Genomic DNA, 17,353 nt, shown 5'->3' on the forward strand with positions numbered 1-17,353 from the left:
ATTTTTTTTGCATCACAAATAATGTTGATATGCACATTCTTTATAGTTCTCCTGGTGCACAAATGTAAACATTTCTATTATCATTTAAGTTGTTGTTTCTAAACATTAGGCACTAGCCACGTGGGATTTGCTCCTCTGGTAAATGAAGCTTATATTTAGTTTGTTTATAGGAGTTCAGCAGGAGAGAGGAGTGTGGCTTATTAGACTCTGTACAACTCCCAACAATTTTCAAGACTAAGTACTCTCTGGTTATAGACAGAAAAGACCTTCAGAACTGAGCCTTCAAGACACTGCTTCAATACATACAATGTTATCTCCTCAGCTGATTAACACATTTTCCCTCTACAAGGAGACTGAGATATAATAAAGGGGGGAATTCAAGAGCCAGATGGAGAAAGTGCTGCCCCACCACAGACCATGATTCAAACCTGAGACTGATCTAGGTATAACAGAAGAAATATAGCTATGTAGACAATGTGTGCTGACTATATGGGAGATTTACATGAATTGAAGCAAGACAAAATAACAATTATAGAATTTTTAAAGAAATAAAGAAGAAATAGAACTTCCTTACCATGATGAACCCTATGATGGCTAGGAGTATTAAGAATCAGTTCCAAAGGACCAAGGTTATTGATGATCTGTTTAAACAAAAGAAATATTTCCACACATAGCTATTATTAAGTGAGTTTATAATATACAAATACATTTAAAACCCACACAGTTTATGAATTATACCAAATTTTGAGGTTGACATTAGAGAATAGGAAGAAGTCTCCTTGTCACCTGGAGTTCAATAAGGAGACTAATGTTTGCACAACTCCATTCCCAGAGGCAGTATGGTAACATGGTGAAGAGCAAGACTGCCTCAGTTCAGTTCCTAAATCCACCACTTATAACTCTGTGATCTTGGAGAAATAGCTTAGATTTTATCCCTTAGTTTTCTCACCTTTACCATGGAAATGACAGTAAGTAGATAATGATATGTTTCTGGGATTACAAAGGTTACTATATTTATGCATCACTATTGGCAAGGAACACTTCCTTCAAGTTTCATGCTACTTTGTTTTTCACTTTTCATCTATGGCTTTATTTATGTTAGCAGAACATCATTGGGTTGGTTCTACCCTGCAATGAATCATCTAACTACAGTTTTCTATTCTGGTAATTACTGATTACACTAGGGTAATCATGCTTATTCAACTGGAATTCTGAATGGAGTTTTACCTGTAGATGAACCTTCCACAATTCCATCTTACAGGTGTAATTCAAAGTTTGGTTGAAAGTCAAGTTACTTACAACAAGATCTGGTCCCTAACTCTTTAAAGGTCTCTCAACATTTCTCAGGAGGAATACCCTGTTCCTCAGTCCAAAAATCCTGAGATAATAGAAAACAAATAGGTGCCATTAAAAATGTACAGTAAGCTTTATGTAAGACACTTGATGTGTTATACAAATATTGAGTAATGATAAATCAATTTCTTGTTACGGTATTTCAAAAAATAAAACACCTTTAGAATTATTTTCCACTTAAGTGACTTTTGAGGAAAACAGGAATAAATTAGGTGGTGTTTAAGGGGATGAAATAGCCACTGATAAACATGACTCTGTTGTGAATTTGGTCACAAGTCAGGAGAGCAGGGGGAAAATAGGGAGATGCTCATGTTTAAGAGAACCAAACATAATATATGAACCCTGTTTGAATACCCACTTGAACAAATCATACATAAAAGATATTTTAAGCAGTGGGAAAATTTTATTATTATCAGAATATTAAATGATAAAAAGGTTTTATTGGGAGTTAAAACAGGATTTTATGCATGAAAATGCAATTGGTTTTAAGAGTTGTGTAACTGAGGAATACATAACACAAGATCCAAATTTTCTTCAAAATATTTTGACAATAAAAATGTAAAAGAGAAAAGGATAATTTATGCAAATGAAGCAAAATCTTGATTTGTGAACAAGAGCAAAAGAGACATAAATTCATTCTGTTTTTCTATTTTTATGAGTGTTTGGAAATATTTAAGATAAAAATTTAAATAAAAGAAATTATACTATTTTAATATAGTGTAACATGCACAAAGCCAATTGAAAGTATCCAATAGATCTCCAAGTTCCAAACCATACCTCCAAATCGAAACTCTTTATCTACCTGGGTTTAATTATTTTTTGGCAAGCTCTTACTTTAGAACACCAAATTTACAATTTCTCTGTAAATGTCAGCAGCTAGGGTGGCCACACTGTCCTTAGTTTGTGGCCTCCTGTACCCTCTTAAGAGGAAGCCGTGACAATGCTGCCATAGAGTAGCAGGCATCCTTCAGAACCTTCAGATGCACAGGTGCCACCAACATGTCCCTATTGTCCCACTGTTCCCAGATATGAAAGAGACAGTCTTTGCCTTTTGCTCTGCTGCCCAGCTTTTAAGGGTTTCTCAGTTTCTATTACGTACTGGACAGAACTGTCTGCCTGCAGGGTTAAAAAATAATAATATTATGTACTAGATGATAGTTGAGTTCTCTCTTTTCTCCCCACTGCTCCCTTTTTCTTACCTGGAGTCTCATTCACCATTTTAAAGTTATTTCTATGAGAAATGTATTCTGAGCTCAAACAACAGACTTTTTAAATAATTCATAGAATAAGATCTCTTTTGTATACCAAAGACCATCCGTATTTTTAAATTTTCAATAGTTCAAAATATTGTGAACATATATCTCATTTCAGACTATATTCCTATGAAATAAGGCAAAAAGTATCTCACAAATACTATATTAATGACTGGGAGTTGGGAAAGGGTTATGTAGAAATTGTATTACATTATGCTCATTGGTGGAAAAATATTTGTAAAGAAGAATGGTAGTGGACAGAGAACAAGAAGGTGGGGGTTCCTCAGCAGTTGGAACATTGAAATCTGATGTTTTGGTTGGACTGTGTATCTCTGGCAGACAACCAGATGTAAAAGGAGAGAGCCATTTTATCCTCGTTTGTCTCTTTGGTGCCTAACATGTGTTACAAAAACAAACAACAAAAGGGGGTGGAGGGCCTATGCTGACCAGCTCCTGCTACCCAGATGCAGCTCTGATCCTTGGTCCTGGCATGTCTGCAGCCAGATTGAAAGCCACAGAAAGGGTGAGTGCATTCAGATGACTGGAGCCTTGGCTGAGGGCATTATTATTATTTTTTTTTAATGTCGAACTCTTCCTTGGAGAAAATTTTTTGCTCTTGCAGGCAAAAACATGGTGATATCAATATTAAAAGTCCCCCCCCTCCATTTTTTATTAAAAGCCAAGTATAACACCGTTAACCACAGTTAAATTTCCTGGTAGGGCCTATGAGTACCTTGGAGCTTGAGAAGACCACCTCAGAGGGGGATATGATTCATCATTCAGACAGCTGGGTCAGAACCCCTCATGTAGAAAACCCTTCTGATTCAAAGTCATGGAGAATTCATTAATATTTAATAAGGGTTGAGCGTAACGATTTAATTATCGCCCACATTTGCAAATTCAGCCATTTAGTAATTCAACCACATCTAGCTTGAATTCACTTCCTGAAAATGTTACTCTGGGAATAATTGCAGCTATTCTTCTTTGTTAGAAAAAAAGTTATTTATTTGTCTTTATTAGATTTAGATGTGGAGTTCATTTAAATTATGGGCTTTTAGAACATATAGGGATCCTCAACATAGTATTATTCAAGAGTCTATTTTAAAAAAAGTGTAAAACTGAAACTCAGAAAGGTTACCCTACAAGTATATAGTAAATAGCAAATATATTATTAAATGCCTATTATGAATTTTGGTTGTAATTTTTTTACCATTATATAGTTCTCAGGTATTTTCTCACTCTCTGCCCTATCTGAAAAAACATGCTTCTGTAGATCTTTCTAATTTAAATCGAAAAAAAAAAATTAGACTAGAACTCTATAAAACCTCAAGTTAATTATTCTAAATAAGTTTACTTTTATAAATTATTTCTTAAGAAATTAACCTCTTTCATTTTGTGTAATTTTGAAATATGTAAAAAGAATCTTTTGATTAGAAGACATTGACTGGGCTAGATTTCTGAAGCCCAACAGAAAGTATCAAAGCAATAATCTAATGATTGAGTTACAGGGCAAAACATGATTTTAAGAAAAGTATTTTGATAATTCAAAGCAAATTATTTCAATTGTTAAATTTGCTCAAAAATTTGCCTTGTCTCACTTTAATCTGACAACTGAGGTTGGAAAAGAGACTTTCTAAATCTAATAATGAAATGTGTAACTGAATTCTGTTCACAAGTTTTAGAAGAATAATGGGAATATCACACAATATTTCTATCCTTTGTTTTTTCATCTGCTAATGAGTATGAAAAAGGCTAAAATATGTTGAAAAGTCATATCAGTATTTAAAAGTGCTTACTTTTTAGAAAGAAGTTATGAGCTTATAGTTAATTGTAAAGTTAACTCTAAATTAGAGATTCCTACAAATACTCATGTTTCCTTTCTGAGAGGGAAAAATCTAATCAGGATAATATGTCCTGAGATGCTTTACTAGAATTCTTATTATAACAGTGAATGTGCAAACAATATGACTGAGGTGTGACTGGGTTGAGGGTGACGTGAAATGAAATCTCCATTGCAGGAAAAAATGCCTGCATTCAGATGAGCACAGGTTAGAGTGATGACATTGGTGACATTGACTACAACCAGTCAAGACTTTCTTTACAGCATCGTGTATGATTGATGTTCCAAAAAGTACTACACCACTGTGGGTCTCCTTGTTTCAGTGCAGTCGGTATGTAAGAGAAACACTAAGCCAGTTCCTCATACATTTATCATCTAAAATAAAAATCATTGTCATACAGGATTTAATTGAGAAAGATATGCCTCGAGAACAGTTCAAAAGTGGCAAAACTGTCAGATGAGAACAGTGACAAGATTCTGTGCAAGCCTAAACTAAGATTAAATGGACTAATAGTTAAACCATGATTAGCTGACTTTTTCTTGGCCAATCTTCCCACTTCCTTTCCTATTCTTTCTCTTTCTCTTTGTCTTCCTTCTTTGTCTCTCTCTCTCTCCTGTTTTATTCCTTTATACATCTAACTCAATTATTTTTATAACTACCTACTTAAACATGTTTATGTGCATGTATAAAAATGTAGAGAATCTTTTCTTTGGAAATATATCCTTTACTACAAGCTCATATATATCTTTTTGAAAAGTGAGTGGTTGTAAATATTTGTTTTTGAAATTTATTATATATATATATATATATATATATATATATATATAACAATAGATTATATTTTGACATATGTATACATGGAGTATAAATTTTACTAATTAAGATCCCATTCTTATGGTTATACATGATATGGCGTTTCCCTGGTGGTGTATTCATATACGAACATAGGAAAGTTATGTCAGATTCATTCTACTCTCATGAATCATTTACATGGTTCATTGTAAATATTTCTATGCCATTTCAATAATATATCCCTATATTTAGCCTAATTTATAGAGACTCTGAATAACAAAAATATTAATGTAAATACCTATATTTATCCTTCTTAAATATATTTATCATACATGTTAAATATTAAATATATACTCAAATTCCAAAGAGCTATTTTAAGCAACAAGCTAAAAATAAGAATTTTCTGTGAGCACTAGAAATAATCAGAGCATTAAAGTATGTATTTTAAAATCTTATCAGAGTCTCTTATTAAAAGCTATTTTCATAATCAACAGAGCAAGAAGTCTCTCCTCAGCCAGCACATTCATTTTACAAACATTTATTGAATATTTAGAGAACTTCCTAGGTTTTAGAAGCAAAATGAAATAAAGTCACAGTCACTGCCCAAATGAAAGTTATGTACACTCCAGTGGAGTCTCAAATGAAAGTTATAACTATTTCAGAATAAAGGTATTACTAAAAACGTTACCTTTTTCAAGTAATTTTTTTTCCTCTTGGGACCAATGAAAAAACCATTCAATTAAAAAATCAATTATTATTGCACAATAAAGGCTTAAATTTATACTCAATTTGAATTTATAATTGACATACACAAATTATCCATTATCATATTGCATTCCTTTTCCAAATTCCAAGCTGAAAATTATCTGGTAGTAAAGATGCATGCTTTTCCTATTCGTTGTTTTTTTATTTTGTTTTTTTATCTCCCTGTAGTACAACTTTGCAAGTAGCCCAAAGGACTGTTCTCAAAAAATATTTTAGAAAATTCAGAAGTTCATAAACTTCTTCAATGGATTACATAGAAATCAAAATTATCTGCATGGTTTCATTTATTCATTTGATTTTACTGAAGACATGATACTGTTCTAAGACTTTGAAAGGTCACAAAGTTCAACAATGGAAATTACAGTTTAATATCAGATAATTTACTGTTTCTTAGAGGTAGAATGAGTGATGGTATAAACTTTGTTCTTTAAAACAAAAAATATATATATATATGTATGTATATATATGTATATATAATTCTCATTTAAAGTTTTGGGGAGAAAAGTATAAAATCCATGAACACTAGAAAGTCCACATATTAAAATCATTTTATTTTTTGTGCTAAATGAGTTGATCTTTAACATTGTTTTCCTTGTTAAAAGCTTAATCAATCTGAACATTTATGGATGACTTTATGTTGTAGAGCATCTGGTGATGAAATGTAAAAATAAAATCTTAATTACATCCCCCACTAGTTCTGCTATGTTAATTCAAGACAACACACTCAAGTGTTTAGACAGATGGCAGAGGCGGCCATATTGGCCCCTGATTTCTCTACAGGGAAGTAGGAGAAAGCAGAGCTCCTAGGATATGTGCTTGTCTGCCTAGTTTCACACTTTGAAAAACTCAACAAATGCTGATTTATTCACAGCCAAATGTTTTCCTACCTGATTAGGCAGTTTTCTACTTCAGTAAGCATGTAATATGGAGGTAGCTGAATTTCCACAGCAAGGAGTGAAAAAACAATATTTATAGTTTGGAAATGAAACAATCTCGGGGAATCAAGACTGTTGGGATCATAAAGAGCTTCATAGGGAGTAAAGTTCTGATGAATCCACACCACAGGGTTAAGGAGCTAAAGGCTTGGTTTTAACAAAGACTGGGACTAGGCTATGTTTATATAATAAACAACAGTTTTAAAGAACTAAGTTTAAAACAAATTATCTGGAAGGCTAATTCTTGTCACTGGTGATTACATTATTCTTCAAACAAGAGGTTAAATAACACTTTGATTTCTTTTTGGAAAAATAAATACAAGGAAATGCTAAACATGTTCCTTCAAAGGGAGGTGGATTCCAAATGACTTATTTTTAAGACCAATTTAATTGACAGAAGGAGAACTGAAAACATCCATAATCATAACCATATAAATTTCATTCCCTTTGTCACATCATTTTATATTTCTCTATTTGGGCAGCCAATAAGAAAGATATGCATGATATTTTAAATAATATTAACTCTATGTTAAAAAAAAGCAATTGAAAAATGAGAGGTAATCCATGTTTAACAATTCAGTCCAAGTGATCTTATAATACATGCCCATATTTCTGACTCATCCTAAAACTCATTATATTGTGATCACTTAATCATCATATTACCAATTTAACATGTGACTTCCATGTTTATTAACCAACAAATATTAATGAGTTATTAACCACATGCCAAGCATTCTCTAAGCATTAGATATTTTAGTGAACAAAACAGATATGAATATCCATCTCAACTTCCATTTTCAAATATTAAATCTCTTTATTGCCATGCAATACAAATTTTGGTCTGTTAAAAACATTTACAGATACTAATCTTTTGAAGGCAAATATACAAAATATGTTTTCAAACAGTAGAATAGAATATACAAATACCTGTATATCTTTAGTCTCTTTGGCCTGCTATTAAAGTCTACTGTGAATACTTTCTTCTTATTTTTCCCTCTGCCCTATCACCTATCCCATACATGAATTGTAAAGAATATAGTTAACACAATCAATCAATTCATTCATTCATTCATTCAAAAGATGTTTATGTTTAGTTATCTGGACATTGGGGAAGTGAAGGAACATAAAATGTAGACTTTGTGTTTGTCCTCAAAAAGTTTACTGTCAACTCCATATGCCTGATATTCACACTTTATCACATCAATGTTCAGTCTAATCTCTTGAGGTGCTTGTTCAACATACGAGTTCTGAAGCTCAAATTCCAATCCTTTCACAACAGACATTTTAAAATGGAAATCCACGAATTTGTAGACAGTCCTCAGATGAGCTTGGAAGCTCAAGAAAATTCTCAAAATTTTGTTATTTTTGTTACTATTGGGAAAGAGTCACTACAACTGAACAGATTCTTGAAGCAGGATGTGACCCTCAAAATGGTAATGAAAAAAACTGTCAGTTCAGGTCAGAAGTTTCAAAGATTCTTTGCCGGGCATTACATTATATATATATATATATATATATATATATATATATATATATATATATATATATATATATATATTACATTTGTATAAACACTAGAAATTTATACATGAGAAAGTTGAATTGGGCAAAGTCCAATTTCATCTTCTTTTCATTAAGTCATGCTAATAAATCCGTGATTCCTGTTGAATAAGCATTTTCCAAAACATATATTTTGGAATATAATTTACTTTTCCACCAAATTCCCTTAAATCCAAACTATGTCATCATAAGCCTGAAAAACATACACTATTAGGGGGAGATATGGAATAAATATATTTATGACAAAAATGTAAGTACAAACATTTAAACACACATAGATAATACAATGTAGTTATTAGTAATTGACACTAAAAATAGTATTAGTAATAAGTATTATTTAAATGATTTCACAGATATTATATATATTTTTTTTAAATTTTACATAAATACTTTTAAGGTATTTATGTAACCTCTCTAAAAGAGGTTAGAGAAAGTGCCTAATGTTACAGCTCGTTAATAGGAGATCTGTGATTTAAAGCCTGATAAGCAATTCTTTCCTGTACACTGTACAAGTGTACAAACAAGTTTTAAGAGAGTGCAAGAATGTCCTATTATCCATCAAGCCAAAAAAAAAAAAAAAAAAAAAACAGCATTCAGCAGCACAGATCCAGGCAATATGGGATATATAGACACTCTAGCTCTAAAAGATAAAATTAGTAACACAGGATTTCAGAGGAGGGGGAAAAATTGCTGATCAGGCTTTTAATCACAGATTTTCTATTAACTAGCTATAACATTAGGCACTTTATAAAACCTGTATATACTTGTTTCCCCCACTTCAAATGGGGACAAGTGTTATCTGGAAATTAAATATGTAAACACAGTCATCCCTAGGTATCTGTGGGGAATTGGTTTCAGTACTTTCCTTTGCAAATACTCAAATATGTGGATTCTAAAGGACTTTATTTAAAATGGCATACTATTTTCAAATAATCTATACATATCTTTCTATACTAAATTTCTAAAATCACCTAGGGATTTCTTATAGTACTTAATGTAGTGTAAGTGCTATGTAAACAGTTGTGATTCTGAATTATAGAGGGCATGCTGACAAGAAAGGTAAGTCTGTAAATGTTCAGTTTGAAAATAATATTTTTCCAAATATTTTTGATACTTGGACTTTTGAATCATGAATGTAGAACCTAAGAATACAGAGGGATCACTGTGTGTGTAAAATACTTAGTACAAGGACTTATACATGGACTGAGCTATGTAGGTGTTTGCTTTTAATAAGGGAAAGAGCTTATGAAGTGGAGGAATTGAGATGGATCTAGTTTATGTTCTAGTCTAACCATCAGAATGGTGCTTGACACAAAGAAAGTTTTAAAAAATGCTGTTAGTATTATTTGATATAACTATATTTTTTAAATAGATACCTTGATTATTATATGTAGTGTACTATGCATCTCTAGACATCATTATGACTATTTATGTGCTTTTTTGTGACACAATTTTAATGTGATCTATATTTTAATATAAATTAACAACATAAAAAGTTGAAGTTCAGCAAAGAATAAAAATTAATGGAATGTAGATCAGGAGATATAGGTGTGCTGTCATTGAATACAGTTTATGAAGAACATAAAATGCAAGACATTTTTAATTTATTCAATAAGCAGCAGAACATTATCAAAGGATTTGCGTCAGCACTGGCATCTAAAAATAGGTAAGATTTTTAAAGGGAACAATAGGAGTGGACAAAGGATATGTAGTTGTTTGGTACAGGTGGGACTAAAACTGAGCTGTCTTAATCAATGGCCTTGATCTTTTCACTGTACCATATTGATTCTTCATAAATTCTGCTGCCATTCATTGTGGTATACTGTTAAGGTCTGTAAACAAGTCAGGATGGCGCCTGGCATTTTGCCAGGGGGAGTGGTTTGTGAAGTAATGCCAGCGAGCCATTAAGTGTGGAGATTCCTTATTGGTTGACTGCTGTATCTAGTTTATGTTAATTAAGATAAGCTATGTGTAATGTATATATACCTCTCCTGTCCTACAATAAACGGCTCCCACTCCTACTGTATCAATGTACACAAGTTGTTTGTCACCCCCCGGTTATTTTGCTGGGAACACAACAGGATAAATGTATTGCTAAGAGAGTAAGTGTGCAAGAGGAGTAAAGCTCAAAAGTCATCTCTGAAGCCAGCTATTGTCATATTAAGTAAATCACAGAATATCAATATTCTTAGCTTTAAAATGATGGTGTTTGCTTACAGATTTTGATGAATATAAAACTTCAATTTTCTGAAAGTTTTTCTATTACATTTCAGAAAAAAACTACCTGCAGTATGAATGACTATATATACCATTAATTTAAAGGCCCATTATTAAGATACTGTGAACTTAAATTCATTCTTTTAACCTATTAAGGTTTAATTCACCTTTAGTGTTTCAAATTATTCTGTGGAAATTCAGTGAAATTTTTTTACTTGGCTCATATTGGATGGTTAACATGGTGGGTATTTTATGACAATGTTAAGACCTAAGTGTGCTGTCTCAAGGGAAGCTGCAGAGTGTAAGGAATGACAACAAGGCATCTGGAGTTTGAATACTCTCCCTGCAGGAAAACTCCATTATGACACTTACTAATTGCGCATCCCAGGGCAGGTTACTTAGTATAATGGACTTAAGGTAATATTACTACCCATTCCAAAGAGTTTTTATAAAGATGTAAGGAGGTGACATTTGTTGAAATACTTAAGGTACTCCCTGAAAAATGTGAGTGCTAGGCAAGTATATGCTGCATAAAATAAAATAGACAAATACAAATGGCATCTCATGAAATATTTCTTGAGACATGTCACACAATGACAACTATATATAACAGAATTCTTGACATAAGATGATTGCAACTTTTTGCTAAACTTCAGACCTGGTTTTGGTTTCAGATTTTTGGTTTTGTATATTCCTCAATATCCACAACTTTTCCTTCATGCAGAATATTATAGCTTATTATTCTACCATTTTATCCTTTTTGTTCATAATATATACATGACTAGGAATGCCACAGAGACTGAATAAATGTCTGAAGGATATAATTGAAGTATTTAATTTGTCAAATTTCGTAGTTCCTATATTAATCAATTTCTGAATTAGGAAAAAATACTAAACATTGCACTCATTATCATAATCTCACACTCATATTTACATATGCATTTTTCTCAAGTAAATTTGCACATTGATCAATTATTTTTGATTTTTAAGATTTTGTTTATTATATTGGTTAATTCCTATTAAAATATAGGCTATATTCCAATTATATCACAAAATGTGTGTAAATTATCATGATTGTGGCTAGAAATGGTTTATAATTTGCATACAACAAAATAGACATCTAGTTTTCAAAAAGAACAATGCTGAAAACATTTGTACTTTCTATGTGTTAAGAACTATTCTAATTGTTAGACTAGAACATAAACCATCATCTTTAATCCTCAATGCTATATATTATGATTCTTTATTTTACATATTAGGAAACTGAGGTACAGGAAGGTAAAGTAAAACTCCAAGTGCATATTTAGAATAGCAGATAAAATCAGGATTTCAACTCAGGAAAATTGACATCAGAAACCACAAAGGAAAGAATACTGTTTACATTATAAAAATGGTATTGTTATTTGTAGTTAATCTTGATTAAAAAAAACACTCAGGGAACTAATTGTGTGCTTCTAATATTCAAATTTAAGTTTTCATAATCATAATATGTAAAATATTCCCATGTCTCACCTATCTTTACACAAAGTAAATATTTGTTAATGAAAAATATATGCTGACGTAATAAATTCAATACATCTCCCACCTACACAAGGGACAAAATAACCATGTTTCTTACAAAATACCTATTTTTCTCTGCCACTGTAAGTTAAAATTCATATCACAAATATTTATTTTTTTCAATAGAGTAATAAAATAATAAAATAAAATGAAGCATCTACTTAAAAACAAACCTTTACACATGACAAAGTTTTAAGTAGACTATAAGGTTTTGGAGAGTAGATATACACTTCCAAAGATTAGGAAACTGTAATTTTGGGGAAAAGGGCAGTAATCAAAATGCTGTATTAGTTGTGTCCTTAGGACTCATTTTTCCTACATTTCTGCCCAAGCTGCTACCACCCTATGATTTTTGCTGCTTCTAATAGAGTAATATTTTAAAATTTTTATTTGTTCAAATTAGTTATACATGACAGTAGAATGTATTTTAACACATCATATATGAATGGAATATAACTTCTCATTCTGGTTGTACAGGATGTAGAATCACATTGGTTGTATAATCATATATGTACATAGGGTAATAATGTCCAATTCACTCTACTATCTTTCCTACCCCTTTACTCCCTCCCCTCCCTTCACTCCCCTCTACCTAATCCAAAGAATCTCTTGTTTTTTCCTAGTCTCCTCCCTTATTGTGAATTAGTGTCTTACCAGAGAAAACATTTAGCCTTTGTTTTTTTTTTTTTTAGGATTGGCTTATTTCTCCTAGTATGTCATTGTCCAGCTCCATCCATTTACCTGCAAATGTCTTAATTTCATTCTTCTTTAAAGCTGAGTAGTATTCCATTGTTTATCCATAAATTTGTTGAAGAGCATCTAGGTTGGTTCAGTACTTTGGCTATTGTGAATTGAGGTTCTATAAACATTGATGTGGCTGTGTCACTGCAGTATGCTGATTTTAAATCCTTTGGGTATAAACCAAGAAGTGGGATTCCACATAGCATCCCTGTAGTTCTATATTTTAGTTTTTACTGTTTAAGTCTCTCATAAATATATTCCCAGATAAAATATCTGGCTGTACTTATTGCTTGACTACGGAGTGCTGAAGAATTTGTTTTCCTCATAACTTAGCAACTAGGTCACTACATGGGCAGTGTGCCTTGCAGATAGAGTTCTCACAGTAAGATCCTATTAGAATGCTTAAGACATGTCAGACTGCAAGAAGGGGAGGCAAACTCAAAGAGTGCCAGTTTTACTAGATTAGGAGCCAGACCTCGAAGTTTGTGAGTATGAAAGTGACTGGAAATTGAAAGAGGAAATCTCAGAAAGGAAATAGACACACAAAGGGAGCCACAATAACTGCATAAGAATCTCCTTCCAGCCTTGGCTGGCTCTTGCATAGGACTTGACACTGAGGAACTTGATGGAAAGCAAGGAAGGTGAAAAGCCAAAGAAACCCTGAGCAGGAATTTTGATTGCTGCCTCAGGCCAGCAAGAAAGAGAATTTAGAGTTTAAATTCAAATGAGAGGGACTTTGTAAACAACTCAGGAATTTCATTAAGAAAGAAAGAAAAGAAAAAGAAACAGGTCTTGCCCTAATATTCTAGACAGGGATAAGGACATCTTAGGACTAAAAACAATGACAAAAGGCACAACTCCAGACACAATCTAAATTAAAGTTTCCAAAATACAGAATAGCTAGCCAATTATTTCAACACCTCTTAGAATAAAAAATTTAAAGAAGTGATCAGAGGACCATAAGAGAATCTAGAATCTCTATAATAAATGTGTCATAAATTTAGCATATAATGAAAATAAATTACTAGACATACAAAGAAAAAGGTAAATGTAATACATATCAAGTAACAAAAAAGTAAAAAAAAAAAAAAAAAACAGTTGATTGAAATAAATCTGAACATAACCCAAATATTGGAATCAGCAAGAACGTAAAAATAGCTATATAATTAAAACTTAGAGGAAAAGATAGTTGTAACGAGTGACAGAGAATTTCAGAGAAATAAAAACCATTAATATATAAACTGAAATTCTACAATTTAAAAAAGTATCTAATGTGAAAATTATACTAAACGTGCCTAGTAGCAGATTGGAGAGAGCAGGTAAAGGAAAAATAAATTTGAAGGTAAGTTGATGCTTTCAAAAATGAATATGAGAAAACATAAAATTTTAAAAATTAACAGCATTCTTGGTCTCTGAGGCAATATAAAGAAGCCTCAAAATATTAATGTCTGAAGACAAAGAAAGAGAAAGGTACACAAATAATGTTTAAGGAAATAATGACCAGGTTTTTGTTCCCAAATTTGCCTTAAAAAGTACATAGCTATGCAGTCTAATCTATTTGATGTACGAAAAAATACATATGAAACATCATAGCAAAGAAGAATATCAATTGAATTATCTGATACCAAGAAAATATCCAAAAGTGAAGAAAAAAATGGAGATCTCTTTTAAAAAAAATACAATTTGAATAAATTTGTCGGTACAAACCTCCATTAGAAAAAAATGGCAAAGACTAATTCTTTTTTTTTTTTTTGTTTCTTTAAAAATAATCAATTTATTAAATTTAGAATAATAAAAATATTTTGAAATTTATACCATATGAGAATTTGTCATGGAAGAACACTAGCCAAAAGTTTGAGAGGGCTTTAATAGAATTATGCTTTAAGACCATCACATTTATGATAAGTGGTATTTATATCAATTTAAGATAGAATGTCTGCTAAATCACCAGAAATACAACAACTACTCAATGCACACACATATGTGCATGTACACACACACACACACACACACACAAGCAAATCAGTAGAAGCTGCCTATATCTTTCTATAATCACTTTGACCTTATACTATAGCTCCTCAACAGAGCAATAATAAAAAGAAACTAGTGATGTATATACAGAAAAGAAAAAAATAAAATTGTTTTTTGTTAAGAGTATAATAATTTTTATTTGTTCTAATTAGCTATACATGACAGCAGAATGCATTTTATTTCATTGTACACAAATGGAGCACAACTTTTCATTTCTCTAGTTGTACACAATTTTGCATCACTTATGCAATCATACATTTACCTAGGGTAATGATGTCTTTCTCATTCCACCATCTTTCGTACCCCCTCCCCTTTTCCCAATACAAAGTTCCTCCATTCTTCCCATTCTCTCTCCCCCCATTATGGATCAGCATTCACTTATAGAGAGAACATTCAACCTTTGTTTTTTTTGGAATTGGCTTACTTCGCTTAGCATGATATTCTCCAACTCCATCCATTTATGTGCAAATGCCATAATTTTATTCTCTTTTAATGCTAAGTAATATTCCATTGTGTATATACACTACAGTTTCTTTATCCATTCATCAGAGATATTGGTTTGAAGGGCATCTAGGTTGGTTCCACAGTTTAGCTATTGTGAATTGAACTGCTATAAACATTGAAGTGTCTGAGTTTATGCTGATTTAAAGTCCTTTGGGTATTGACCAAGGATAGAGATAGTTGGGTCAAATGGTGGTTCCAGTCCAATTTTTCTAAGGAAGCTTCATACTGCTTTCCAGATTTGTCGCACCAATTTGCAGTTTCACCAGCAATGTCTGAGTGTACCTTTTCCCCTACATCCCCACCAACACTTTTTGTTGCTTGTATTCTTGATAATTGCCATTCTGACTGGAGGGAGATAAAATCTTAGAATAGTTTTGATTTGCATTTCTCTACTTATTAGACAGGTTGAACATCTTTTTCATATATTTGTTAATCGATTGTATATCTTCTACTGAGAGATGTCTGTTCAGTGCCTTAGCCCATTTTTTGATTGGGTTGTTTTTTTGATGATAAATTTTTTGAGTTCTTTATGTATCCTGGAAATTAGTGCTCTACCTGATGTGCATGTAGTAAAGATGTTCTCCCACTCTGTGGGTTCTCTCTTCATACTATTGATCATTGCCTTTGCTGAGAAAACGCTTTTTAGTTTAAATCCATCCAATTTATTGATTCTTGATTTTATTTCTTGTGCTTTAGGATTCCGGGTAAGGAAGTCAGGACCTAATCCAACTTGATGAAGATTTGGGCCTACTTTTCTTCTATTAGGTGCAAGGTCTCCGGTCTAACTTATAGATCCTTGATCCACTTCGAGTTGAGTTTTGTTCATGGTGAGAGATAAGGACTTAATTTCATTTTGCTCATATGGATTTCCAGTTTTCCCAGAACCATTTGTTGAAGAGGCTATCTTTTCTCCAATGTATGTTTTTGGCACCTTTGTCTAGTACAAGAAAACTCTATTTTTTGTGGGGTTTTTTTTCTGTTTCTTCTATTCTGTACCATTGGTCTACACGTGTATTTTGGTGCCAGTACGATGTTGTTTTTGTTACTATAGCTCTGTAGTATAGTTTAAGGTTTGATATGATGCCTCCTGCTTCACTCTTCTTGCTAAGGAGTGCTTTGGCTATTCTGGGTTTCTTATATTTTCCAAATGTATTTCATAATTGCTTTTTCTATTTCTATGAGGAATGTTGTTGGAATTTAATTGAATTGCATTGAATTGTATAACAGTTTTGGTAGTATGGCTATTTGACAATATTAATTCTGCCTATCCATGAAGATGACAGACTTTTTTTTCATCTTCTAAGGTCTTCTTCAATTTCTTTCTTTACTGTCCTGTAGTTTTCATTGTAGAGGTCTTTCACCTCTTTTGTTAGATTCATCCCCAAGTATTTTATTTTATTGAGGCTATTGTGAATGGAGTAGTTTTCTTAATTTCTCTTTCAGAGGGTTTATCACTGATGTATAGAAATGCATTTTATTTAAGGGTATTGATGTTACTTTGCTGAATTCATTTATTAACTATAGAAGTTTTCTGGTGGAATTTTCTGGATCCTCTAAGTAAAAAATCATATAATCAGCAAATATGATAGTTTGAGTTCTCCTTTTCCTATTCCCATCCCTTTAATTTCTTTCACCTGTCTAATTGCTCTGGCTAGAATTTCAAGGACTATACTGAATAGGAGTAGTGAAAGAGGCATCCCTGTCTTGTCCCAGTTCTTAGAAGGAATGGTTCTATTTTTTTCTCCATTTAGAATGATGTTGGCCTTGGGCTTAGCATAGATAGCTTTTACAATGTTGATGT

General features: G+C 32.1%; 1 protein-coding gene across 1 annotated transcript in view; it reads right to left on the reverse strand.

Annotated features, from left to right (window-relative positions):
- Agmo (alkylglycerol monooxygenase) overlaps nucleotides 1-17,353 on the reverse strand; it is a 327,319-nt gene that overhangs the window by 165,445 nt on the left and 144,521 nt on the right. The window contains exon 6 of the mRNA XM_071608010.1: nucleotides 575-641. Coding sequence (XP_071464111.1) covers nucleotides 575-641 — 67 coding nt within the window. The remainder of the gene's footprint in view (nucleotides 1-574; nucleotides 642-17,353) is intronic.

This window comes from Marmota flaviventris, chromosome 1, assembly GCF_047511675.1.
Source record: "Marmota flaviventris isolate mMarFla1 chromosome 1, mMarFla1.hap1, whole genome shotgun sequence".
Taxonomy (NCBI): domain Eukaryota; kingdom Metazoa; phylum Chordata; class Mammalia; order Rodentia; family Sciuridae; genus Marmota; species Marmota flaviventris.